We start from the raw sequence: 23,497 nt of genomic DNA on the forward strand, positions 1-23,497 counted from the left end.
AGAGCACTTGCCCACAAAAGGCAAAGGTCCCGAGATTGAGTCTCCGTCTGGCACACAGTTTTAATGTACCAGGAAGTTTCATAATCCAAAGAGCTCCAAAGACATTGTAATCTTACTATTGCAACCTTAAACTGCACTCCATATGCAAATGGAACAGGAAGATGTCCTAATAAGTGATGCATTGCAAAGTATCCTCTGCCATGCACTTCTCTGTGATTTGCAGTTTATAAATGTAGATGTAAAAATACTCTGGCAGAAGTCATTTTATATTGGCAGTGTGATTTTTTCTTACATACAGGTAGACGTCAAGCTGCCATAGTATCTCCTGTGGCAGGAACAACACGTGATGTGCTAGAACTGACAATTGACGTTGGTGGATACCCAATGATCCTAGCAGACACAGCTGGTCTGAGACAAGAAGTAGCGGATGAAATTGAAAAAGAAGGTGTATCTCGAGCACAAAACAAAGCTGCTAGTGCTGATTTTCTGCTGCTGGTTGTTGACACTCCTTCAATAATGAATAATTCTAAAATACAAGATATTAGGTTTGTTTCCTGTACATAGTATATATTACACTCGATAAGTAATACATGCTGCTGCTGCTGCTTCTGTTGATGGTATTGGTGGTAGGAGTTGTGGTGGTGGTGTATGTGTGTGCATGTTTGTGCGTGGGGGGGGGGGGGGGGGGGGGGGAGGGGGGGGGCATGTGTGGGCATGTGTGTGTATGGGCACACGCGTGTGTGCGTGTGCTTGTGTTTGTGCTTGTGTGCTAGATCAGCATTTTTATAAGGATCGTTGACTTAATTTTGGTAATGGTAATTCTCAGTTGCTAAACAAGGCATGGTTTAAGTGGTTTTTAAAAAGGACTTGCTGACTGTAAGTTATGAAAAATAAAAAATAAATAAATTTTTAAAAATTAAAAAAGAGTACAGCTAAGCTTCGTACTCCTTCTCTTGTCCCCTTTCAGTGTAAGAATTTATTAGCTTGGCAATGTAAATACATATTGGCATTTTGCCCTTAAAATAAGAGGTTGCTGCCCTGTAATTCATTGTTAATTCATAACCTAAATATTTTTCTGCAAGCTATTTTATATATTTGCTATTGACATTGAACCAATTTGGTCATGGTCACTCAAACAGAAACTAGTTATGTTTCCATAATATGAGGTTCAGCCATTAAGTATTTTATAAAATGCATTTTGGCCATCAGCTGATTATTTGTTCCATTAGTCATCTACCGGTTTTGGTTATTAACCATCATCCAGGATGTAGGGTACAACAGATTAGTTAAAAGCACCCCACATTTGGTTGAAGCAGAATAATATGGAAATTATCCAGTGAAATTTTACAAAAACCTGACATAATTTATTGTAAAATACTGACAGTCTTATGCAATGTCAAATAGACAGACATCACAGCTTTTTTTGTTCTAATAATGGTACTTTTCAAAGAGAGAAGAATGTTTGTAAATTCAGTAAGAACTGTGAGAGTAAATATCTACAGAATATTGATACAGATTATGATGGATTGGTTTTAAGGATGATAACAGATGATCTAGAAATGTGTTTGAATGCACAGATCTCTTCATACATTAAGGCAATGGTGAAAGTTATTTTATTTCAAGGATTTGAACAGATACCAGTATTTTTTTTTTTTTCATAAAATTCTTTAACTTTTCTTTCATGGAGCATTGAGCCTATTTTCTCCACTAGCCTTTTGAACTCTCCAATTCTTCTGTCTTTGAAAAGTACCATCATGAGAATGTCAAAAACTATTTCTTTCATCATCATCATCTTCTTCTTCTTCTTCTTCTTCTTCTTCTTCTTCACTTCCTACTTTAGGCTATTTACAATCTGTTAAGATTACTATTTTCTCCAACAAACTTCATGAATAATAGTTTGTATAACTGTAATGTAACTGCAGTGCAGATGCCAGCCGCATATTATGTTTAGAACATCATCCAAATCAAGTCAGTTACTTCCTACCAACTGAACTATTTGCAACTGTAGTCAGTACAAAGAAGTCTGACCTCATTCAGGGTGTGTCTCACATATAATATTCATCTGGCATCTACAGACATTGTGGATCTCTATTATTTTCTAATCCGTATTGCCTATTCACATGGTAGCAAGGCCATTGTACTCACTGTAATGGACACCTATATTACATTGTACAGTAGGGGGCCATTACTGAATGGGTTTATTAATATAAAAATTTGGTTTTTATTTTTTCACTTTATATTCGTCAGTGCCTTCTGCCTGGCAGTAAGCTGCAGCGTCTGTCACGTTGCCCAGAACCGGATAGAACCACCCTGAAACTCACGTGTTGAACCATCAGCAGCTAAACTCACATGTTGCTGATGAGGTAACGCTACCAAACTGCACGTCTTATGACCTGACCAACCAATAGGGAGACTTGGAGGTGGTCAAGTGGGGGCGGAACCACGGCCAGCTGCCGGGAGCGGACACACCATTCGCTTTCTTCTACTGGCACCTTCCAAACCGATCAGATGCCCTCCTCACCTGTCCCCTTGGGCAGCTGCCCATTCAGTCTCGGCGGCTTCTCCAGGCCTGCCTTCCTTTACGGCATTAAAACTTCACAGGTTAAACTGTGTTTTATTCTTCACCTCAACGGGTGCCTACCGCTTTCCCCTCCTGGCCAATCCTGACGCATTAACAACATATTTGAAATTGGCCCTAAGAAACTTCCTAAATACGTAATTGCTGTATGCCAACCAGAAGATAACATCGTGATTGAAATTAGTTTTCAGGAAAGAGTAATAGCAATACAACTACTTTTTGATGGTATCATAATGACTTTCTTCAGTATCTTAAAGATTATGGAGCATTGTTTAGAAAGAATATTTTGACCTATGAGAAAATTTGTTCCACGTCTGTGTCCTGGCAGATTAGGGCATTACTTGTAATACTTGTCCATATGTCTCATTTGGGGGGAAAAATATTTAAATTTTGTTTGGAAATTTATCTTACATCTGGATTTACATCTACATCTATATTACCCCATCCACCTAATGGTGTGTGTTGGAGAATACTTTGTGTAGAACTGTCATTTCCTCCTTGATATCTTTGGTTTCTTTTTGTTCTTTTGTAGATTGTAATATTTGACGTATGATTTCAGTTTGAAATATGTTGATGATATCAACAAATCTCTGTCTCTCCCCCCTCCCCCCTTCTCCCTTTTGTGCTTGCAGCAAGTAATTGGTGCTTTTTGTGGGATGTTGTTCAATACAAACAAATTAAAACTCAATAATAAAATTGCAGATCTTTCCCTGAAATGTTCCAGTTCACTTAATGCTTATATGAGTTAATTGAACAGCAACAATAATTTGTCTCAGTTTGTACAATCTCAGTCACAATTTGTTGAAAATGTGCAAGATCAACCATAATTAAACTCTTTGCATGCCAATATTATAATGGTAAAATACACACCACTCACATATTTTCTTATATTGTTTTACATTTTTTACACATTTGATTCTAATAAAAAGCGACTACTCTGCCGGTGTGTGGTGATAACTGCAAGCACCTCGGTGACTATTATCAATACCTCTGATGATGGGTGGGTTTCGTCTTTTTAAACTAGTGCACTGGAGATGTCCAAACAGAAATGAGATGTCATTAGACCTATACGCATTCCATGTGACTATTAACTTATTTGTCTGTCTCAAGTCAAACGATTGCTTTCTTAAATAATCTTTATGGTATACTGCTGTCAACATGTACAAGCACATTCTAATCTCCCTCTTATTTTCACTGTACCAAATAGAACATGGGTAAAAGGCAAAATTATTAATAATCAGATTTCAATTCAACGAAGTTCTGATCTCCACCTCTTACTTCTCCTCAAGGTATTGAGAAACACCCACACAAACCAGATTCAATTGAATTCAATTCCATTCAAATTATTGCTCATAACATATAATTTTACATATATGTGTGCTTTCAACTAAGTATAAAGTTTTTACAAAACATTTTTTTTAGTTTACATTATTTCTTATTACTTTGTAATTCATGATAGATTCAAGTTATGAGGGCATTTTTGGATAAGCCACTGCTTGACTTGCTTTTTAAGAGTATCCCCTGTCAATTTCTTAACGTCATGTGGTAACAAGTTATTAAAAACAGCTCCTTTGACATAGGGGCGTTTCGCTGTTAAAGTTAATCTTCTGTTAACCGTATGAAAATCTTTTCTGTGCTTTGTTTCGTAGTTGTGAATGTCCATGTTTCTTATTGTGATCTTAGTGTCTTCTTTCACTAGCATTATAGTTTCTAGTATATATCCGGCATAAACTGTGAGAATATTGTGTCAAATGAGTTTTAATTAATTCAGTTTACATTTCTTCAATAGATATGGAGAAATTTCATCTAGTCTCACTGATTTTTTGTTTCTGAGGTTATCAATAAGCCGCTGAATGTCATATGTGTTTACTGCAGATAGTGTACTGCAGTTCTGTTTGTTATAGGATTCGTATGAGTGCTGTCTATCCTGTTTCATAGTGACATCATTTTCAGCAGTATCTGTGAAGTAACTATCAAAAATATTGCTGACTAGAAGAGGATCAGAGATATCTTCATTTCTAATGGCACATGTTTTTACTTTGAAGGTTGATTTTTCTGGATTCTCACTTTTTGTAATGGCATGGCTCTATTTAAGTGCTCAGTCATAATATCTGTGAACACGTTCCACTTATTGTTGACCCCAATGGTAGTCATAACTGATTCCCATGATTCCTGACTTAAACTGTGTCTTAGTGTAGCAATGTTGTTTGCAAATAATATTCAACTGTGCTTGTACATTTTTCTTGGTTTGAATTTGGTATTACATTTTAGCACTAGTGTTTGTCCTAAATGATCTGAGAGGTGACCGTTTGAGATGATGTGGTCATAATTTGTGATAACATGCACAATTGAACTATTATGTGTGTTAGCTACTGTGGTGGGTACTAGTCCAAGAAGATCTTTAGCCCCGTAAGACAGGATACAATCTATAACACATTTGCTTTCCTGACCATCATGTAAAGTGTTGATGTTCAGATCTGCCAGTATGATAAGATTTACACTTCTAGAGCCTGACATTAATTTACTTAAAACTCCGCCAAGTGATTTCAGAAAGGCATCAAAATTTCCACAGGGGGATCTATATACACTTATGACATAGAAAGGAACAGTGCAAAATGTGATTTTAAGAATTGCAATTTTGAAATCTTTCTCAAAACAGAAATTGTTCCCCCATAGCACTTTTTCCGTGGTGGTTATGATCCTACATTTTCTTGAGTATATGGCAACACCACCACCTTTATTGTGTGCTCTGCAGTAGAATGTAGATAGGTTGTAGACTTTTAATTTGCAATATTGAATGTTGGTCACTGTTTTCTGGTGTTCTGCAACTATTTCTACATGTGGAGATAGTCCTGTGAGAAATGATTCAAAAGCATCTATTTTGTTTCCTAAACTCCGTACATTACAGTCCAAAAGTGATAAATTATTCTCGTGTGATCTGACGTCTGCTTGAGGCACATATAAAACACATACACTTGCATCTGGTGTTGTGCTGGTGGAAGGTTTTATCATGTTAAAAAAACATCGCTCTTATGTTGCCAATGTATTGTTTTACTGACCTGGCATTTCGTGGTGGATTCTCCCAAGTATTCATTATTTATGTCCTTGAGAGGGATGGCCTCTGTAGTACAACACTGCACATTCAATTTGCTGTTCACTATTTCTTGGCTCCATTTTATAACTAAGTCCTTCCCTAGTCTGTTGAGGCCATTGGCATGATCCTCGATTGGGCGCCATACTCTCTGTACCTGAGCACATGCAACTCCTTTTGGTGGGGTTGAATGAAAGACAGGGTGTACAGCAATAAACCCAAAACCTTTGCTGAGCTCAGAACAGCCATTGAGAAGGTCATCAACAGCATCAATGTTCTGACACTTAAGCGTATCATGCAAAATTTCACTATTCATCTGTGCCACATCATCGCCAATGATGGCACACACATCAAACACGTCATAACCTAAATTTGAGTATGTTTACATGTTGAATAAAATGTGTGCACACCATAGTTTGTAACTAATTTACTTTTTTTCATGTAGTTCAATAATTGTCACCCTGTATTTGTGTATTGAGAATTCTGCTGTATTTAATTTATTTCCTGGTATCGTGAGGTGTTGAAATTTATCCTGTTTCTTTTAGAATGTCAGTAAAATTTTCCAAATATTGTTCGTGTCTTAGTTCTGTTTGTTCATTAATAATTTCATCGGGATATGCATTTATACAAAAATTTTATTCTCATTAAAATAGCAGGAGCACCTGAAAATGGCATAACAACTAAAACAGGATTCATCATGTATAAATAGCAAGTTAATAAAATCATTGTGCAGCAAAAACTTGACAAAATATATACTGTGTCATTCACTAACATAATGCTTGCTGCAGGCCATCAAAAAAGAAACTCAAGAACAATTTCACTGAAAAGTAGTTCATGTATTACATGTTTTTGTATTTAATGTTTCCAAATGTTTCAATAGTCAGTAATAAAAGTAATAATAATTACAATAATAATAATAATAATAATTATTATTATTATTGATTATTCCCATTTAAAGATAGCGTTTGAACTTGAATTCCTTTATAATGATTGTTTATGTTTTCTCTGAGCCCAAATTTTCTTCGTGTGTTCACTGTGTTGTTTATTTCGCTCCGCTGTCCATTTGCATCCTGGTCTCTTCTGTGTTGTGGTGTCAAATTTATGTTTTTTGATGATGTTCCTGAATTCAGTTCTATTTTCTGCATCGTTTACTGTTATGTGTGCTTGTCTGAGGTCCTCTTCAACTTCTATTATCCATTTTGTTTTTCCCCTGCCTGAGCTGATGACTTTAAGAATTCGCTTAGAGATTCTGTTTTCACTCATCCTGTGGATATGTCCGTAGAACTGCATTCTTCTTTTCCTTATTGTATCCATAATCATGTCTGTGTATTTATATAATTCTGATGTTGGCCTCTTCTGCCAGATTCCTTGCTCTTGTATCGGGCCAAAACTTTTCCTGAGAATTTTCCTTTCTTGTTTCTCTATTTCTTTGATTTTAGTTTGCCCACCTATTTGTGTTGTTTCAGATGCATACAGTGCCTCTGGAAGTATGACAGTGTTGTAGTGCCTCAATTTTGCGTTAATGGATATGGACTTTTTGTTATAATAGTTCCACGTGAGTTTATAAGCTTTCTGTAGTTTTTTTTATTCTTTCCTCATTGGCCTTTAGGTTGATCACTGATGGTTGGATGATTTCTCCCAGGTACTTAAAATGTGGTACTTGTACGATTTTCCCATGGGTTCTCACAATAGGAAATTTGTCTTGTGGCACTCTTTCTGTGTACTGGGTTTTCTCATACGAAATTTGCAGGTCAGTTCTTTGTGCAATTTCGTGTAACTTCTCTATGGCGTTAGTGGCTTCTTTCCTATTATTTGTGAGGATTGCAAGGTCATCTGCAAAAGCTAAACACTTCACATTGAATCTATTATCTTTTCTAATGCCAATTTGGATTCCTTTGACTTCTTTTTCCCGTGTCCTGATAATTTTTTCAAGAATGATATTAAAGAGTAATGGTGAAAGTCCTTCACCCTGTCACACTCCAGTTTGGATTTAAAATGGTTCAGAGATATCCCCCATAAATTTGACTTTGGAGACTGTGTCAGTTAATGTTTGCCGAATGATTGCTCTTGTCTTTCTGTCAATGCTGAATGTTATAACCTTTAATCACAAATAAATTGCGTGGATACATAAAAGTAGGAACAATAGCGGGTTACATGCTAGTAACTCCGTATCTGTCATTAGACTGCCGTGCCGTGACATGCGGCTGGCGCCGTTCATAGCCAGGTGGCCGGGCTGCGGAGTGCCTCTATCGCCGTGTTCGCGTACTGACGTAGCGGCACTTTTAAATCTCGTGGCAATGTCACAACACTTTTCCCCCCTTGAAAAAAAAACACTCACTTCCTTGGAGACACGGACAGTGCGGAGCCATCCATGGCCTCTTGGGAGGCCCCGAGAAGATCCCGCGGAGAAACACGAGAGTATGGTCGAAAATGGCCAGGACGGAAGCTTGCGCGTGGAACGCGCCTCCTGGACGAGATGATGGGGGAAAACTCCGGAGCAGCATCCATAGGTGTCGTGGACCTGGGGGTGTGCCCCAGCAAGATGGGTACCGGAGAAGGCGGCATCTAGACTGGGGCCGGTTCCGGCGTACTCGGAAGCGGTAGCGACGTCGGCTGCAGCAACACGCCCGGAAGATCAGCAGCAGCGACAGAACTGGCTTCTCGGGCTGGTGGAGACGAAAGAAGGGGCGGTGGCACCGGCGTGGCCACCACTCATGGGTGCATCTGGTCGTAATGGCGAACAACCATGCCGTCGTCCGTACGTATTTCACAAAGCCGGCGGCCGCGAAGAACCTGGACCACCCCTGGAATCCATTTTGGTGAGATCCATATCCTCGTGCCCACACATCGGCGCCCACCGGGTATTTTCCCGCACTAGGGGACACAGTACAAGGCCTGACAGGGTGAAGCAGGTGCAGGAGAGTGCGCGGTTGGCAGCCATGCAAGAGTTCAGCAGGACTGCGATCACCCAGAGGCGTGAAGCGATAAGAACTCAGAAATTGCAACAGAGCGTCATCTGTGGAAAAATCACTAAGGAATTTTTTCATCTGGCTTTTGAAAGTGCGGACAAGGCGCTCGACCTCCCCATTCGATTGCGGATTGAAGGGCGGTGCTGTAACATGATGAATCCCTTGTCCAGTACAAAAATCACGGAAGACCTGCGAAGAGAATTGAGGGCCATTGTCCGTGACAATCATGGATGGAAGACCTTCTAGCGCAAAGATTTTGGACAAAGCCAGCGTCGTCGCCGCAGTGGTGGGCGACGGACATCGAATAACAAACGGAAACTTTGAGAAGGCGTCAATCAACAGTGGCCAATAAGTGCCGAGGAAGGGGCCGGCAAAGTCAGCGTGCACCCGTTCCCACGGCTGTGCCAGATCAGGCCACGGAGAGGGCATTGTACGGGGTGCAGCTAGTTGTTGAGCACACTGACCACACGCAGCGACCATGTGGGCGATGTACGAATCAATACCGGGCCAATAAACGTGCCTGCGGGCCAGGGACTTAGTCCGAGAAACCCCCCAATGGCTTTCATGCTTGAGAACATCTTGGGAAGACAGGCTGGCACCACAACCCGTGGAGATGCGCCATCCGTGGCCAGAAGAACAACACCCTCACGAACAGACAGACGAAGGCGCAAGGCATGGTAGTTGCGAAGGGGATCCGATGCCCGGCCCTTGGTCCTGTCCGGCCAACCCCGTTGAACAAAACCGATCACCTGACGCAGGATCGGGTCCCGCGCAGTAGCCGACGCAACCTGCGAACCTGTAAGTGGAAAACCCTCGACCGCACGACATTCGTCCTCATCAATGTAGAAACAGAGTATTTCATCACGATGGAAAACCGGGTCGTGGCCCATCAGCAATCGCGACAATGAGTCAGCGTTGGCGTGCTGGGCCATGGGGCGATAGGGAATCTCATAGTGAAAACGAGACAAGTATAAGGCCCAACGTTGCAGGCGGTGAGCTGCCTTATCCGGAAGCGACGCTGAGGGGCTGAACAGAGAGACCATGGGCTTGTGGTCGGTGATGAGGTGAAACTTAGAACCATACAAAAAAATGCTGAACTTTTTTAGAGCATAAATGATAGCGAGCGCCTCCTTTTCGATTTGAGAGTAACGCCGTTGGGCATCGTTGAGGGTCTTGGAAGCGTAGACGATGGGTCGTTCCGACCTATCCTCATACCGATGGGCGAGAACAGCCCCTAGGCCATACTGTGACGCGTCAGTCACCAGAACCAAGTGCTGACCCGGACGGAATGTGGCAAGACAAGGTGCTGACAGCAAATGAGCCTTCAGGCGGACAAAAGCCTGCTCACACTCGTCGGACCAACAGAAAGGAACGTTTTTGCATAACAGCTGATGCAGAGGATGAGCCACCGCCGCCGTGCATGGAATGAATTTATGATAATAAGCAACCTTGCCTAGAAACGCCTGAAGTTCTTTGACCGTAGATGGCCGGGGTAGGGCGGTAATGGCTGCAACGTGCTGTCGTAGAGGACGTATACCCTCACGGGACAAGTGGAAACCAAGATACACTATGGAGGGTTGGAAGAACTGTGACTTGTCCAGATTGCACTTCAACCCAGCTGAATGCAGAACCCGAAACAGTGAACACAAATTGCAAAGGTGCTCCTCAGTGGAGGCCCCCGTGACAACAATGTCATCCAGGTAGTTGATGAAGCCGGGAACGGAAGCCGTGAGCTGTTCCAAAAACCGCTGAAAAATGGCCAGCATGCTAGCGACGTCAAATGGTAGCCGCTGGTACTGATACAACCCACAAGGAGTGTTGATGACGAGAAATTCCTTGGAAGATGCATCCAACGGCAACTGATGGTACGCCTCCGATAAGTCAAGTTTGGAAAAGAACTGGCCCCCAGCGAGCTTGGGAAATAACTCCTCAGGACGGGGAAGAGGATAAGTGTCAATGAGGCTCTGAGCGTTGACAGTGGCTTTAAAATCACCACACAATCGCAGACTACCGTTTGGTTTAGAAACCACCACGATTGGCGACGCCCATTCGCTGGAGGTAACAGGAAGGAGAATCCCTAAAGCTGTTAACCTGTCCTATCTCAGCTTTGACAGGTGCACGCAACGCCATCGGAATAGGGCGTGTCCGGAAAAACTTAGGGCAAGCTGTTGGTTTAAGAGTAATGTGGGCTTCAAAATCCTTGGCACGACCCAAACCAGCAGAGAACACGGACGAGAATTCAGAACACAATCCATCCAGCCGTTGATACGGAATATCCTCAGATATGAGGTGCACATCATCATCAATGGAGAACCCGAACAACTGGAAAGCATCATAACCGAACAGGTTTTCCGTGCCCGCATGATCCACCACATAAAACGTGAGGGGCCTAACAACAGACTTGTAGGCAGTGGAAGCATCAAACTGGCCAACAATAGGAATTTTCTGCTTATTATAAGTTCACAGATTTCGCGTAACTGAAGACAAGGGAGGGGAGCCCAACTACAAATACGTGCGAGAATTAATGAGAGTTACTGCAGAGCCAGTGTCCACTTGCATGCGAATGTCTTTATCCAGAACGTGAACAGTAACAAACAACTTATTTGTTTGAGAAAGCACACAGTTAACATCCATGTCCGATGCCTCGTCCTCGTCGACAGGAACTTTATGGGACTGACACACAGAAGCAATGTGGCCTTTTTTCCTACATGAATTACACGTGGCCCAACGTTTTGGACACGCGGCCCTGTCATGCTGTACGAAACAACGTGGACAAGAAGGAAGTGCGGAACGAACCTGCTTCTGTGGTTGCTGTTTTCGCTGCGAGCGTTGTGGCCCAGTGCGACATTGTTTACGCGAGTGAACCGCCACCACATCGTCGTTCCCCTGTGAAACAGGCAAATTGTCCGCCTCAAAAGTTGTCTGTACAGTGCCCACATCACACCACGCGTCTGTTTGCGCACCAGCAGCGTGAGACACTTCAAAAGATTGAACGATGCTGAGAACTTCCGACAACGACGGGTTTGGCAGTTGTAAGGCACGTTGCCGAACTTCTTTATCAGGAGCAAGCCGTAGAATAGCGCCCCGAACCATGGAATCAGCATAAGACTCATGATGAGTGTCCGTGACAAACTGACATTTCCTACTCAGACCGTGTAGTTCCGCCGCCCAAGCCCGGTAAGATTGATGGGGCTGTTTACGACACCGGTAGAACGCCACGCGGGCAGCAACGACGTGGGTGTTTTTTCAGTAATAGTTAGACAATAATTCACACATTTCTTGGAAGGACAGAGAGGCAGGTTCCCACAGGGGGGCTAACTGAGACAGTAGCTGATAGATCCGTGGGGAAATCCAAGATAGAAATAACGACTTACACATAGGAGCGTCGACAATGCCGAAAGCCAAGAAGTGTTGCCGCAAACGCTTGTCATAATCCTCCCAGTCTTCAGCGGCCTCGTCGTAAGGCAGGAATGGAGGCGGAGAAGAGGAAGACAGACGACGAGTTAGCGACGTCGACAACGCCTGAATAGCAGCCGTCAGCTGTGTTTGTTGTGCCTGAATAGCAGCCGTCAGCTGTGTTTGTTGTTCAATGAGCGCTTGCATAAGCTGTTCCATGTCGGCACAAGCACGAACACACAATGCCACAACGCAGGAAAAAAAATATCCGACCTCGTCGCCAAAAAGTGTTATAACCTTTAATCACAAATAAATTGCGTGGATACACAAAAGTAGGAACAATAGTGGGTTACATGCTAGTAACTCCGTATCTGTCATTAGACTGCCGTGCCGTGCCGTGACATGCGGCCGGCGCCGTTCATAGCCAGGTTGCACTCCCACGCTCGGCCGGGCTGCGGAGCACCTCTATCGCCGTGTTCGCGTACTGACGTAGCGGCACTTTTAAATCTCGTGGCAATGTCACAACACTGAATTCTTCCAGTGTGTTGCAGAGCGCTACTCTGTCTATTGAGTCACAGGCCTTTTTAAAATCTACAAAAGTGACCCCTGTGTTTCGGGTGTTTCTCATCTGGAGAAATCATTTTCAGATTCCAGATCTGTTCTATGCATGATCATCCCTTGCGAAAACCAGCCTGGTATTCTCCTATTTGTGGGTCAGCTTGTTCTTCTAATCTATTCATGAGAACTTTTGATAGGATTTTATATAATAAATATTAATTATTATTATTATTATTATTATTATTATTATTATTATTATTATTTCTTTCCTTTCTCAGACATGATGTCTGGTTAAAAATGGAAAGTGACGTGGACCTTGATCAAACGTGACTTCCTTTTAACTGTACAGTATATGTTACATTGCATTTAAGACCTTTAAGGTAATTGAACATGTATCAATAATTACAGATTTATATATAAAAACATATGTCTGCTTGTGTCTGTATGTGTGGATGGATATGTGCGTGTGTGCCAGTGTATACCTGTCCTTTTTTCCCCCTAAGGTAAGTCTTTCCGCTCCCGGGATTGGAATGACTCCTTACCCTCTCCCTTAAAACCCACTTCCTTTCGTCTTCCCCTCTCCTTCCCTCTTTCCTGATGAGGCAACAGTCTGTTGCGAAAGCTTCAATTTTGTGTGTATGTTTGTGTTTGTTTGTGTGTCTATCGACCTGCCAGCGCTTTTGTTCGGTAAGTCACCTCATCTTTGTTTTTATATATAATTTTTCCCACGTGGAATGTTTCCTTCCATTATATTAATTACAGATTTATGTAGTTGTATATATACGTTTGGATGTAGCTGTATTGCGTTGATGTACTGGTTGATATTGTGTGGTATGACTCCTGTAGTTGATAGTATAATTTGTATAATGTCAACTTTATCCTGATGCCACATGTCCTTGACTTCCTCAGCCAGTTGGATGTATTTTTCAATTTTTTCTCCTGTTTTCTTCTGTATATTTGTTGTATTGCATATGGATATTTCGATTAGTTGTGTTAATTTCTTCTTTTTGTTGATGAGTATGATGTCAGGTTTGTCATGTAGTGTTGTTTTATCTGTTATAATGGTTCTGTTCCAGTATAATTTGTATTCATCATTCTCCAGTACATTTTGCGGTGCATACTTGTATGTGGGAACGTGTTGTTTTATTAGTTTATGTTGTAAGGCAAGTTGTTGATGTATTATTTTTGCTACATTGTCGTGTCTTCTGGGGTATTCTGTGTTTGATAGTATTGTACATCCGCTTGTGATGTGATCTACTGTTTCTATTTGTTGTTTGCAAAGTCTGCATTTATCTGTTGTGGTATTGGGATCTTTAATAATATGCTTGCTGTAATATCTGGTGTTTATTGTTTGATCCTGTATTGCAATCATGAATCCTTCCATCTCACTGTATATAATGCCTTTTCATAGCCATGTGTTGGATGCGTCTTAATCGATGTGTGGCTGTGTTAGATGGTACGTGTGCTTGCCATGTAGTGTTTTCTTTTTCCAATTTACTTTCTTTGTATCTGTTGATGTTAGATGATCTAAAGGGTTGTACAAGTGGTTATGAAATTGCAGTGGTGTAGCCGATGTATTTATATGAGTGATTGCTTTGTGTGTTTTGCTAGTTTCTGCTTGATCTAGAAAGAATTTTCTAAAATTGTCTACCTGTCCATAATGTAGGTTTTTTATGTCGATGAATCCCCTTCCTCCTTCCTTTCTGCTTAATGTGAATCTTTCTGTTGCTGAATGTATGTGATGTATTCTATATTTGTGGCATTGTGATCGTTTAAGTGTATTGAGTGGTTCTAGGTCTGTGTTACTCCATTTCACTACTCCAAATGAGTAGGTCAATATTGGTATAGCATAAGTATTTATAGCTTTTGTCTTGTTTCTTGCTGTCAATTCTGTTTTCAGTATTTTTGTTAGTCTTTGTCTATATTTTTCTTTTAGTTCTTCTTTAATATTTGTATTATCTATTCCTATTTTTTGCCTGTATCCTAGATATTTATAGGCATCTGTTTTTTTCCATCGCTTCTGTGCAGTCGCTGTGGTTATCCAATAAGTAATCTTCTTGTTTAGTGTGTTTTCCCTTGACTATGCTATTTTTCTTACATTTGTCTGTTCTGAAAGCCATATTTATATCATTGCTGAATACTTCTGTTATCTTTAGTAATTGGTTGAGTTGTTGATTTGTTGCTGCCAGTAGTTTTAGATCATCCATGTATAGCAAATGTGTGATTTTGTGTTGGTATGTTCCAGTAATATTATATCGATAATTTGTATTATTTAGCATGTTGGATAGTGGGTTCAGAGCAAGGCAGTACCAGAAAGGACTTAATAAGTCTCCTTGGTATATTCCACGCTTAATCTGTATTGGCTGTGATGTGATATACTTTGAATTTGTTTGGATATTAAGTGTGGTTTTCCAATTTTTCATTACTATGTTTAGGAACTGTGTCAATTTAGGATCTATTTTGTATATTTCCAATATCTGTAGTAACCATGAGTGGGGTACACTATCAAAAGTTTTTTGGTAGTCAATGTATGCGTAGTGTAGTGACCTTTGTTTAGTTTTAGCTTGATATGTCACCTCTGCATCTATTATCAGTTGCTCTTTACATCCTCGTGCTCCTTTGCAACAGCCTTTTTGTTCTTCATTTATAATTTTGTTCTGTCTTGTATGTGTCATTAATTTCTTTGTAATGACTGAAGTTAATATTTTGTATATTGTTGGTAGGCATGTTATGGGGCGATATTTTGCTGGGTTTGCTGTGTCTGCTTGATCTTTAGGTTTCAGATAAGTTATTCCATGTGTAAGTGTATCAGGGAATTTGTATGGGTCTGCAATGTAACTGTTAAATAATTTATCTAAAAACAAAGATGATGTGACTTACCAAATGAAAGTGCTGGCAGGTCGACAGACACACAAACAAACACAAACATACACACAAATTTCAAGCTTTCGCAACAAACTGTTGCCTCATCAGGAAAGAGGGAAGGAGAGGGAAAGACGAAAGGATGTGGGTTTTAAGGGAGAGGGTAAGGAGTCATTCCAGTCCCGGGAACGGAAAGACTTACCTTAGGGGGAAAAAAGGACGGGTATACACTCGCGCACACACACACACATATCCATCCACACATATACAGACACAAGCAGCATAGTTGTTTGGTCTTTAAATATGTCTGCTTGTGTCTGTATATGTGTGGATGGATATGTGTGTGTGTGCGAGTGTATACCCGTCCTTTTTTCCCCCTAAGGTAAGTCTTTCCGCTCCCGGGATTGGAATGACTCCTTACCCTCTCCCTTAAAACCCACATCCTTTCGTCTTTCCCTCTCCTTCCCTCTTTCCTGATGAGGCAACAGTTTGTTGCGAAAGCTTGAATTTTGTGTGTATGTTTGTGTTTGTTTGTGTGTCTGTCGACCTGCCAGCACTTTCATTTGGTAAGTCACATCATCTTTGTTTTTAGATATATTTTTCCTATGTGGAATGTTTCCCTCTATTATAACCATGTTAAATAATTTAGTTAGATGTGAATGTGTTGAGGTGAATTTCTTTAGCCAGAAATTTGCTATTTTATCTTTTCCAGGGGCTTTCCAATTGTGAGTAGAATTAATTGCTTGGGTGACTTCATGTTGTAAAATTATCACTTCAGGCATTTGTGGTATCATCTTGTATGTATCTGTTTCTGCTTGTATCCACCGTGCATGCCTGTTATGTTGTGCCGGGTTTGACCGTATGTTGCTCCAGGAGTGTTCCATGTCTGTTATGTTTGGTGGATTGTCTATTTTAATGTGTGTGTTATCTATTGTCTGGTAGAATTTCTTTTGGTTTGTGTTGCATGTTTGGTTTTGTTTCCTTCTGTTTTCACTTTTTTTGTATCTTCTAAGTTGTTTGGCCAATGCTTGTAATTTCTGCTTCTTTTCATCTAATTGCTCTATCGCTTCTTGTTGTGAGATTTTACCTAACCTTTTTCGTTTTTTGTCTGATATTTCATTTCTTATAAATTGTGTTAGCTGTCCGATGTCTTTTCTCAGTTTTTCTATTCTGATCTGTAGCCTGTGTTGCAATGCTGGTTTTGTGGGTTTCTTCTGTGTGTTGGTTTGTTCTGATCTCTGCCTAGTGTGTATATTTAGTGTAGTGAGTGCTCCTATATAAACCAGTAGTTGTAACTCTTCCATAGTTTTATTTTCATTTATTTTGTTGTGTATGATTGTGTTGATAGTTGTTATTGTTGTTTCGACTTGTGGGTTATTTGGTGGTCTATGCAAGAATGGTCTAATGTCTGTATTTGTGTCTTTGTATTCTATATATGTCAGCTGAAATTTTTCTTCTCTATCTAACATGTGTGTCACTTTGTGTTCTATTTGTGCTTGTTCTGGTGGCTGTCGTAAAATTTCGTAATCCTCTGATTGTTTAATTGATGTGTGTTGTTCTTTGTTTGTTTGCTCTGGGATGTTTGAGTCCATTACTGTATTTTCTTCTTCTTCTGATTGCACATTATTTTGTTCAGTATTTGTTGTACTTGTTGTTTGATGTTTTCTAATTCTGACTGGGGTATGCTGTTATTTTTTATTATTACACGGATCTGATCAGCTAGTCGTCGTTCTGTTAAAAATTTTAATTCTGGGTATCTGGTAATTGGTAATAACAGAACATGAGGTGTCGGTTAACTTCATCTGACCAGCTCATCCTCTGTCTTTGTTTTCCTTCTAGGGTGGTTGCAGGAAGCATATCCTCTATTTGGATTTAAATCATTTTCCGTATGGCTAGCAGTTTCGTTACCATTGTGGACGGGCATAGGGTTCAGGCATCGTCCCTGACCATGACAGCGCTTGTCCGAGGCTTCATTAGTTCTGTCCTGAACCAACTAATCACACTAAAAGGGGGGTTAGCCCTATTAGTGGTTCGTTCTTTTCATCGCCTTTTACGACTGGCAGAACACACCGAAGGCCTATTCTTTTCCTGGGCCTCCACGGGGTTTATTATTATTATTATTATTATTATTATTATTATTATTATTATTATTATTGCATACATAATCAACGGCACAAATAAACACAAAATATGCACAGCAGTTTTGAAATATAACAACTTGAGTGCAAACACCATTTGCATAAGCATTTTTTATTGACACATAAATGAACATGATGTACATGCCATGTAAGTTATAAATAAATATGTAAAAAATATTATTGTACATGCAGTTTTCCTGTATTATGTTGTTTACCAATGCATTGTATTGTGGTCTTCAGTAGAGAGTGAGAATGTACAAGGGGTGTCCGTAAAACGTGGTTCTAAATTTTTTTAACAGTATAAAACATGTTTATTTCATGACTGCGTGCTTTTTTCGAAAATTCAGACTTTAACCTATTTTTCTACATAGTCACCACTGAGGTCAATACATTTTTGCATGCGGTGTACAAGCTTTTGAATGCCCAAGTCAACAAAATCTGCTGCAAAGCCGCACAGATACCTGAGACCACTTCTTCCAGCTCTTCTCTGTTGCCAAAATGCGTTCCACCCAGGTGTTTCTTCATGTCAGGGAAGAGATGGTAGTCACTGGCTGTAGGGTGGGTGTTTGACAATACCCCATCCAAATTTTGTGAAGAGGTCGTTTGGGGTTTTAGTGGTGTGGAGTCAAGCGTTATCCTGATGCAAATGCACCTCCTTGGACAGTGTACCCCTCCTATTGTTTTGAATTGCACGACACAATTTTTGCAGTGTCTCGCAGTACCCGGCAGCATTCATTGTTGTACCGGTGGGCAAGAATGATTGTTGTACCGGTGGGCAAGAACTCGCACAACAATACCCGCTTCCTGTCCCAAAACACTGTTGCCATCACTTTGCCGACACTTTGTGTTTGTTTGAATTTTTCGCAATCTCAGTGACTCTGGGTGCTTCCTTTGTTTGGACTGTTCTTTGGTTTTGGGTGTGCGGTAATGCACCCAAGACTCGTCTCCAGTGACGATGGAGTCGAGGTATTCCTCGCCATGAGTTCCGTGATCTTGAAGAAGTAAAGAATCAGCATATGAGACACTGCAACTAGTACATTCAAACTTGCATTTCTGTGTGAGCCCTCACAAGTCCACTATCCAGGATGCATAAGACTGATCTCTATACATTCCGTACTGTTTAAACTGCTGTCTCTCTGCTACAGTATGTGTTTACTTGCGCAGGAAATTGCACAGTTCATTAAATTCTAAAGCTTTGGAGTCAGTGTGTGGATGCAGTTTTTGCACAATCTTGTACAAACTACTACTGCTAAGTACCAAAGCACATGGACTGCATGATTTGATATGTTTCTTAATTTGGAGTATAACATATATACCCAGGTAGTTTTGTCATAGTAAATAGCGTGGGCGGGCACAAAGGCCGTCTCACAAGTGTTCGTCCCACTGACTGCATGCTCACGTTTCAGATCAGCTCCACATTTTACTTGAGGAGCTTCTGCATCTGCTCCTGCTGCAATTGTTGTTGCAGTTGCATCTGTTCCTGCTGTTGTTTGTGCAGTATTACTTGACACTGCCGTAGCTCCAAAAACTTTTGATCCATCATTATGAGTTTAATTGTATGCACCTCCCAGGGGGCTCGTGGCTCCTTTGCGAGTTTGTGCATGGCGCATGCGGGGCCCCAAACTATTGCAGGCCTTTCTTCCTTCCCCGGCTGCATTTCCTTCCACATGCTCCTACCTCATTTTCCTCATTCCTTCCCCTCTGCTGCCTCATTCCCCCCCCCCCCCCACTACCCCCTCCCCCCCCCCCCCCCCCCACCCCCTCACTCGGTGTCCTTGCTTGTATTGGCTCAACTATGCTCCTGGCTTCTGCTATCTCTTACAGTTTTTTTCCTCTTGGTTTTTTTTCCCAACATTTTTGATTCCCCTTTGGGATTTGACCTCCACTTCTAAATTCTGCCTCCATAGTGTGAGCCAATCGGGGAAGAACAGCTTACTTAGGGTTTTCAACATTTGGCCTTACTGCCTCTTCTACCTTTTTCTCAACACCATTGTCCTTTAAAGCTATGTAGTCAGCACAATAATTAGTCCGTATGGTATCCTTTTTGTTGAGTCCCCTGACAACACAGGAATCACACTTCTGATACCTGAACTACATTCTCCCCGTGTATGTCATTCTGGAACACTGGCACTCCCAGCAATGTCCATTTACAACAGAGCTTATGGGGACCCTTTCTCCACTACCAAGCCATTATTTTTCATGGAAATTATCAAAGACAAGTTTGGCAAAATGGACTCTTTGAGTAAGATGCAGTTGGGTTCACTGTTTATCAAAATGTTTTCTGCTGTCCACTCTGTGGCCCTTCATGCCTGTGACCAACTTGAGAGGGACCACATTTGAGGGGAATGCTCTCTTGGAAAAGGTCAAGGTTATGGTTTATTGGTGTGATGTGAAGCTGTATGTCCCCCCACCCATGAGATGTTTTCACTGTATGCATTTCGGGCACAAGTCTTCCCTCTGTACAGTGGACCCTCTATGCAATGAATGTGGACCCCCACTCTATGGGTGGAGCTCCAGTTCTGCCACCCGGGTGCACTAATTGTTACAGCCATCAACTTCCGTGCTCACCAACTTGCTTAGTTTATAAAAGGGGAAGAAAATGAGGTAGTATAAGTCCCTTGAACTTATATCCTACATGGAGGCTCATCAGAAATATGACCATCTTCACACTGTGTCTGTGACCTCTAACTTTGTCTCTGTTAAGTCCTTTCCCACTCCTCCCTCCTCCTTACCCCAGTTCCACCCCCCTCTCCTCTCCCTGTTCTCAGTGATTTCCACATAGTCCCCTTTGGGTGCTGCTCCCACTACCTGGCTGTAGAAGTACAACCCTTCTTAGGCACCTGCCATAAATGGGGCTTCCAGCGGCCCCTCCCCCTGGCGTCTCCCAGACTGGAGGCCTGTTTCCACAAGTTGCCTCTCTCTCTCTCTCTCTCTCTCTCTATCTATCTATCTATCTATCTATCTGTTCCAGATCTTGTGGCAGCGTGCTCTCTCTTTGGTCCCTGCCCTTCTTGACCTATGAAAGAGGAGAAGAAGAAGAAAATTAAATTTCAGGAAAAAGCATCTCCAGTGCTCCTGGAGGGACCGACTCCCCCTTCACAAGCTGAGTCTAACCTCATGTTTATGACTGTCAGCCCGACTTTGTTGGTGACTGGTGGTGGCTGGGCGGCATAACAGCTTCAGCTGGTTCACCTCCCATTTGGATCCCCAGTGTGCCTATTCAGTGGAATTGTTACAGATATTAATGTCCCCTTCCAGACCTCCAATCCCTTATTTCCTTTTGCTCCACAGCTTGTGCCATTCTTCAGGGATCTGATTTTTCTGATGCACACTCACTGATTCTTTGTGGATTCTGTGTGTTCTGTCAGAACTGGGTCAGCCCTTTTAGAGCTTGTAGTGGGATTTGCACATTGGTCCGTGTGGGCATTATTACCACATGGATTGCCCTTCATACCATATTGGAACTGGTTGCCATCTGGGTCCACTTGGACTCTGCAGTCACAGTTTGCTATCTCTCCCTCCTGACAGGTCTGTTACTACCACTATCCTAACTGCCCACCTTCGTCAATTCCCCCCCTCCCTACCTCCTTATCAGGGATTTTAGTTCTCATCACCCCTTGTACTGCAGTGCTTTTTCGTCTAGTTAGAATCACTTTATATACTAGTTTCTTGCAGGACATGATCTGTGCCTTCTTGATTTTGGGTCCCCTACCCATTTTGTGGCACTTTCTCTATCACTGATCTTTCGTTCACTTCCCTCCCTTCCTGACTTCATTACTCAGCTCGCTGCACAATGACCTCTGTGATAGTTGTAGTGTATTTGTCGACACTGTAGAGTCTTGCACCATAGGAATCAAGGGAGGGGATGTTGTTTGGTGACTGGTATCCTCTTTCTACAACACAGCTGCATACATGTATTAACAGGGTTCTTTATTTCCTTAAACAGATAGCTCCTAACTTAACTTCAACAGCGTTCATGTATCGTGGTACAAGCTCTTCAGTATTAGTCCTTGTTAGCCTCAGTGCTGGTGAAGCACAAGTCCCACTATAAACACCACTCTGGTTGCTATAAATTCCCATAGCCAGTGATGTGAACTGACAGAGGCCAACTGGAATGTGAGTTAGTGACTGAGACTGATTGAGACTAGGGCCCTCCGGCCAGCGTGCATTGCTGTCCCCTGCTCGACAGTCCTCTTTTGCTGCCAGCAGGTCCTGTGGTGGAGCACAGCCATTGCCATGGCCATCCATGATCATCACTGAATCTTGTAATGCTTTAAGTGACATCCGTTCCCTGCCAATCTTATTACCTGTAAACGCCTTGGCACCAAAGCCCATTAGTTAATCAAAAGGAGCAAGAAGGTATGTTGGAAATGCTTTGTCTCCTCCCTAGGTCCTTCTGTCCCTTCATCATGGGCGTGGGCTACAGTTCACACCCTCCAAAGTTGCCAACAGCCGTCTTCCATGATAGGCTTTGCCCTCACAGGTGGCCTTTGTGTGGATCCATCAGTTCTTGTGCAACACCTTGCAATCCAATTTCTAACGGCATCGGCGGAATCCTACAATGACCTTTCTTCTGAATGGGAACTACTTCTGGCCCTCTCCTCTTCCCACAATTCAGCCCCTGGCCCTTATTCCATCCATATCCAATTGCTTCAACACCTCAATACACAACAATGACAGTTATCTCCTATGGGTGTTACACCTTATTTGGCTCCACAGTATTTTCACCTCTCAGTGGATGGGACAGTATTATGGTTCCTGTCCTGAAGTGTGTTAAGGATCAGTCATCTCTCAGTAGTTACCGTCATATCAGTCTGACCAATGTCCCCTGCAAGTTATTTGAAAAGATGGCAGCTCTTCGGCTCTGTTGGAGGTCAAATCTGGGACCTTTAGTCTTCTTACCAGTGCAGCTTTTGAGACTGTCCAGTCTCGAGTCAATCGCAGTTTTCTTGAGGTGTGCTCCACCTTGCTTCTGTCCACCACGGTTTCCATCTTCTCTCTATGTCCTGTTCCCCACATTCTCTCCCAAACCCCCCCCTCCTCCCCACCCTCCCCCCACCCCTCCCACCCCGGTTAGTTCCTTGGCCCCATATTTGGATGGATCTCTTCCAAAGTTTCCATTGTTTGTTCCGCTCACCAGGATGCTATTGCTTTTTGCGCCAATGACTTGTAATCTGCCGATCATACGGGATATGCCTTCATGTCTTTTTTTGGCACAGAATACCTTATCTTGCCTGCCACATGAGGGGTGTTTACCATGCAACTAATGGTCATTTACCAAGCCCTCTGCTTTAGTAAAAGGTCCTCCCTCACCCAAGTTTTGTTGTGTACGGAATTGCCTGGTGTTGTTTCTGCCAACCGTTGGTCTCTGCCATCCATGATCTTTTCACCGATCTTGACGATGCAGCTTGTTTGGTTGATTTCCTTTGGATTCCCAGCCCCATAAGTATCCTAATTGTCTGGTTGGGGAGGGAGGGGGGGTGAGCCATGTACCCCCTTATTCTCAGTGGCTCCTCTGGGGGCAGATTTGCAGCTTCACATCAAATTCCTTTCCGCTTAGTTGTGGGCCAACACTTGGGAGAGCCTGATAAGTTGCCATGCCCCCTCCCCACCCTTCATATCAGCCATACCATGTTGACCACTAGTTTTTTACTCTATAATGAGCTGTCACCCCCATCCTGTTTGTAGCTGCGGGACCCCCCCTTGGGGTGGTCCATATTTTGCTGGACTGCCCCTGCCTTTTGGCTCTTCGCATGAAATTCACTGTCCCACTCTCTTTGTTGTGGGCGTTAGTGGGTGACCCTTGCACAGTTATGTCTGTAAGTTTTCTTTGCAAAAGTGGTTTGTTGTCGCAGACTTAAGTACCTGAATTTCCTTCCACAGTGTGAATCTCTCAGTTACCTTT

The 23,497-nt window shown here is 42.1% G+C and overlaps 1 protein-coding gene across 1 annotated transcript in view; it reads left to right on the plus strand.

Moving 5' to 3' along the window:
• Positions 1–23,497, plus strand: part of LOC124622032 (tRNA modification GTPase GTPBP3, mitochondrial) — a 150,647-nt gene that overhangs the window by 96,144 nt on the left and 31,006 nt on the right. Inside the window, exon 6 of the mRNA XM_047147589.1 lies at positions 299–545. Coding sequence (XP_047003545.1) covers positions 299–545 — 247 coding nt within the window. The remainder of the gene's footprint in view (positions 1–298; positions 546–23,497) is intronic.

This window comes from Schistocerca americana, chromosome 7 (assembly GCF_021461395.2).
Source record: "Schistocerca americana isolate TAMUIC-IGC-003095 chromosome 7, iqSchAmer2.1, whole genome shotgun sequence".
NCBI lineage: Eukaryota > Metazoa > Arthropoda > Insecta > Orthoptera > Acrididae > Schistocerca > Schistocerca americana.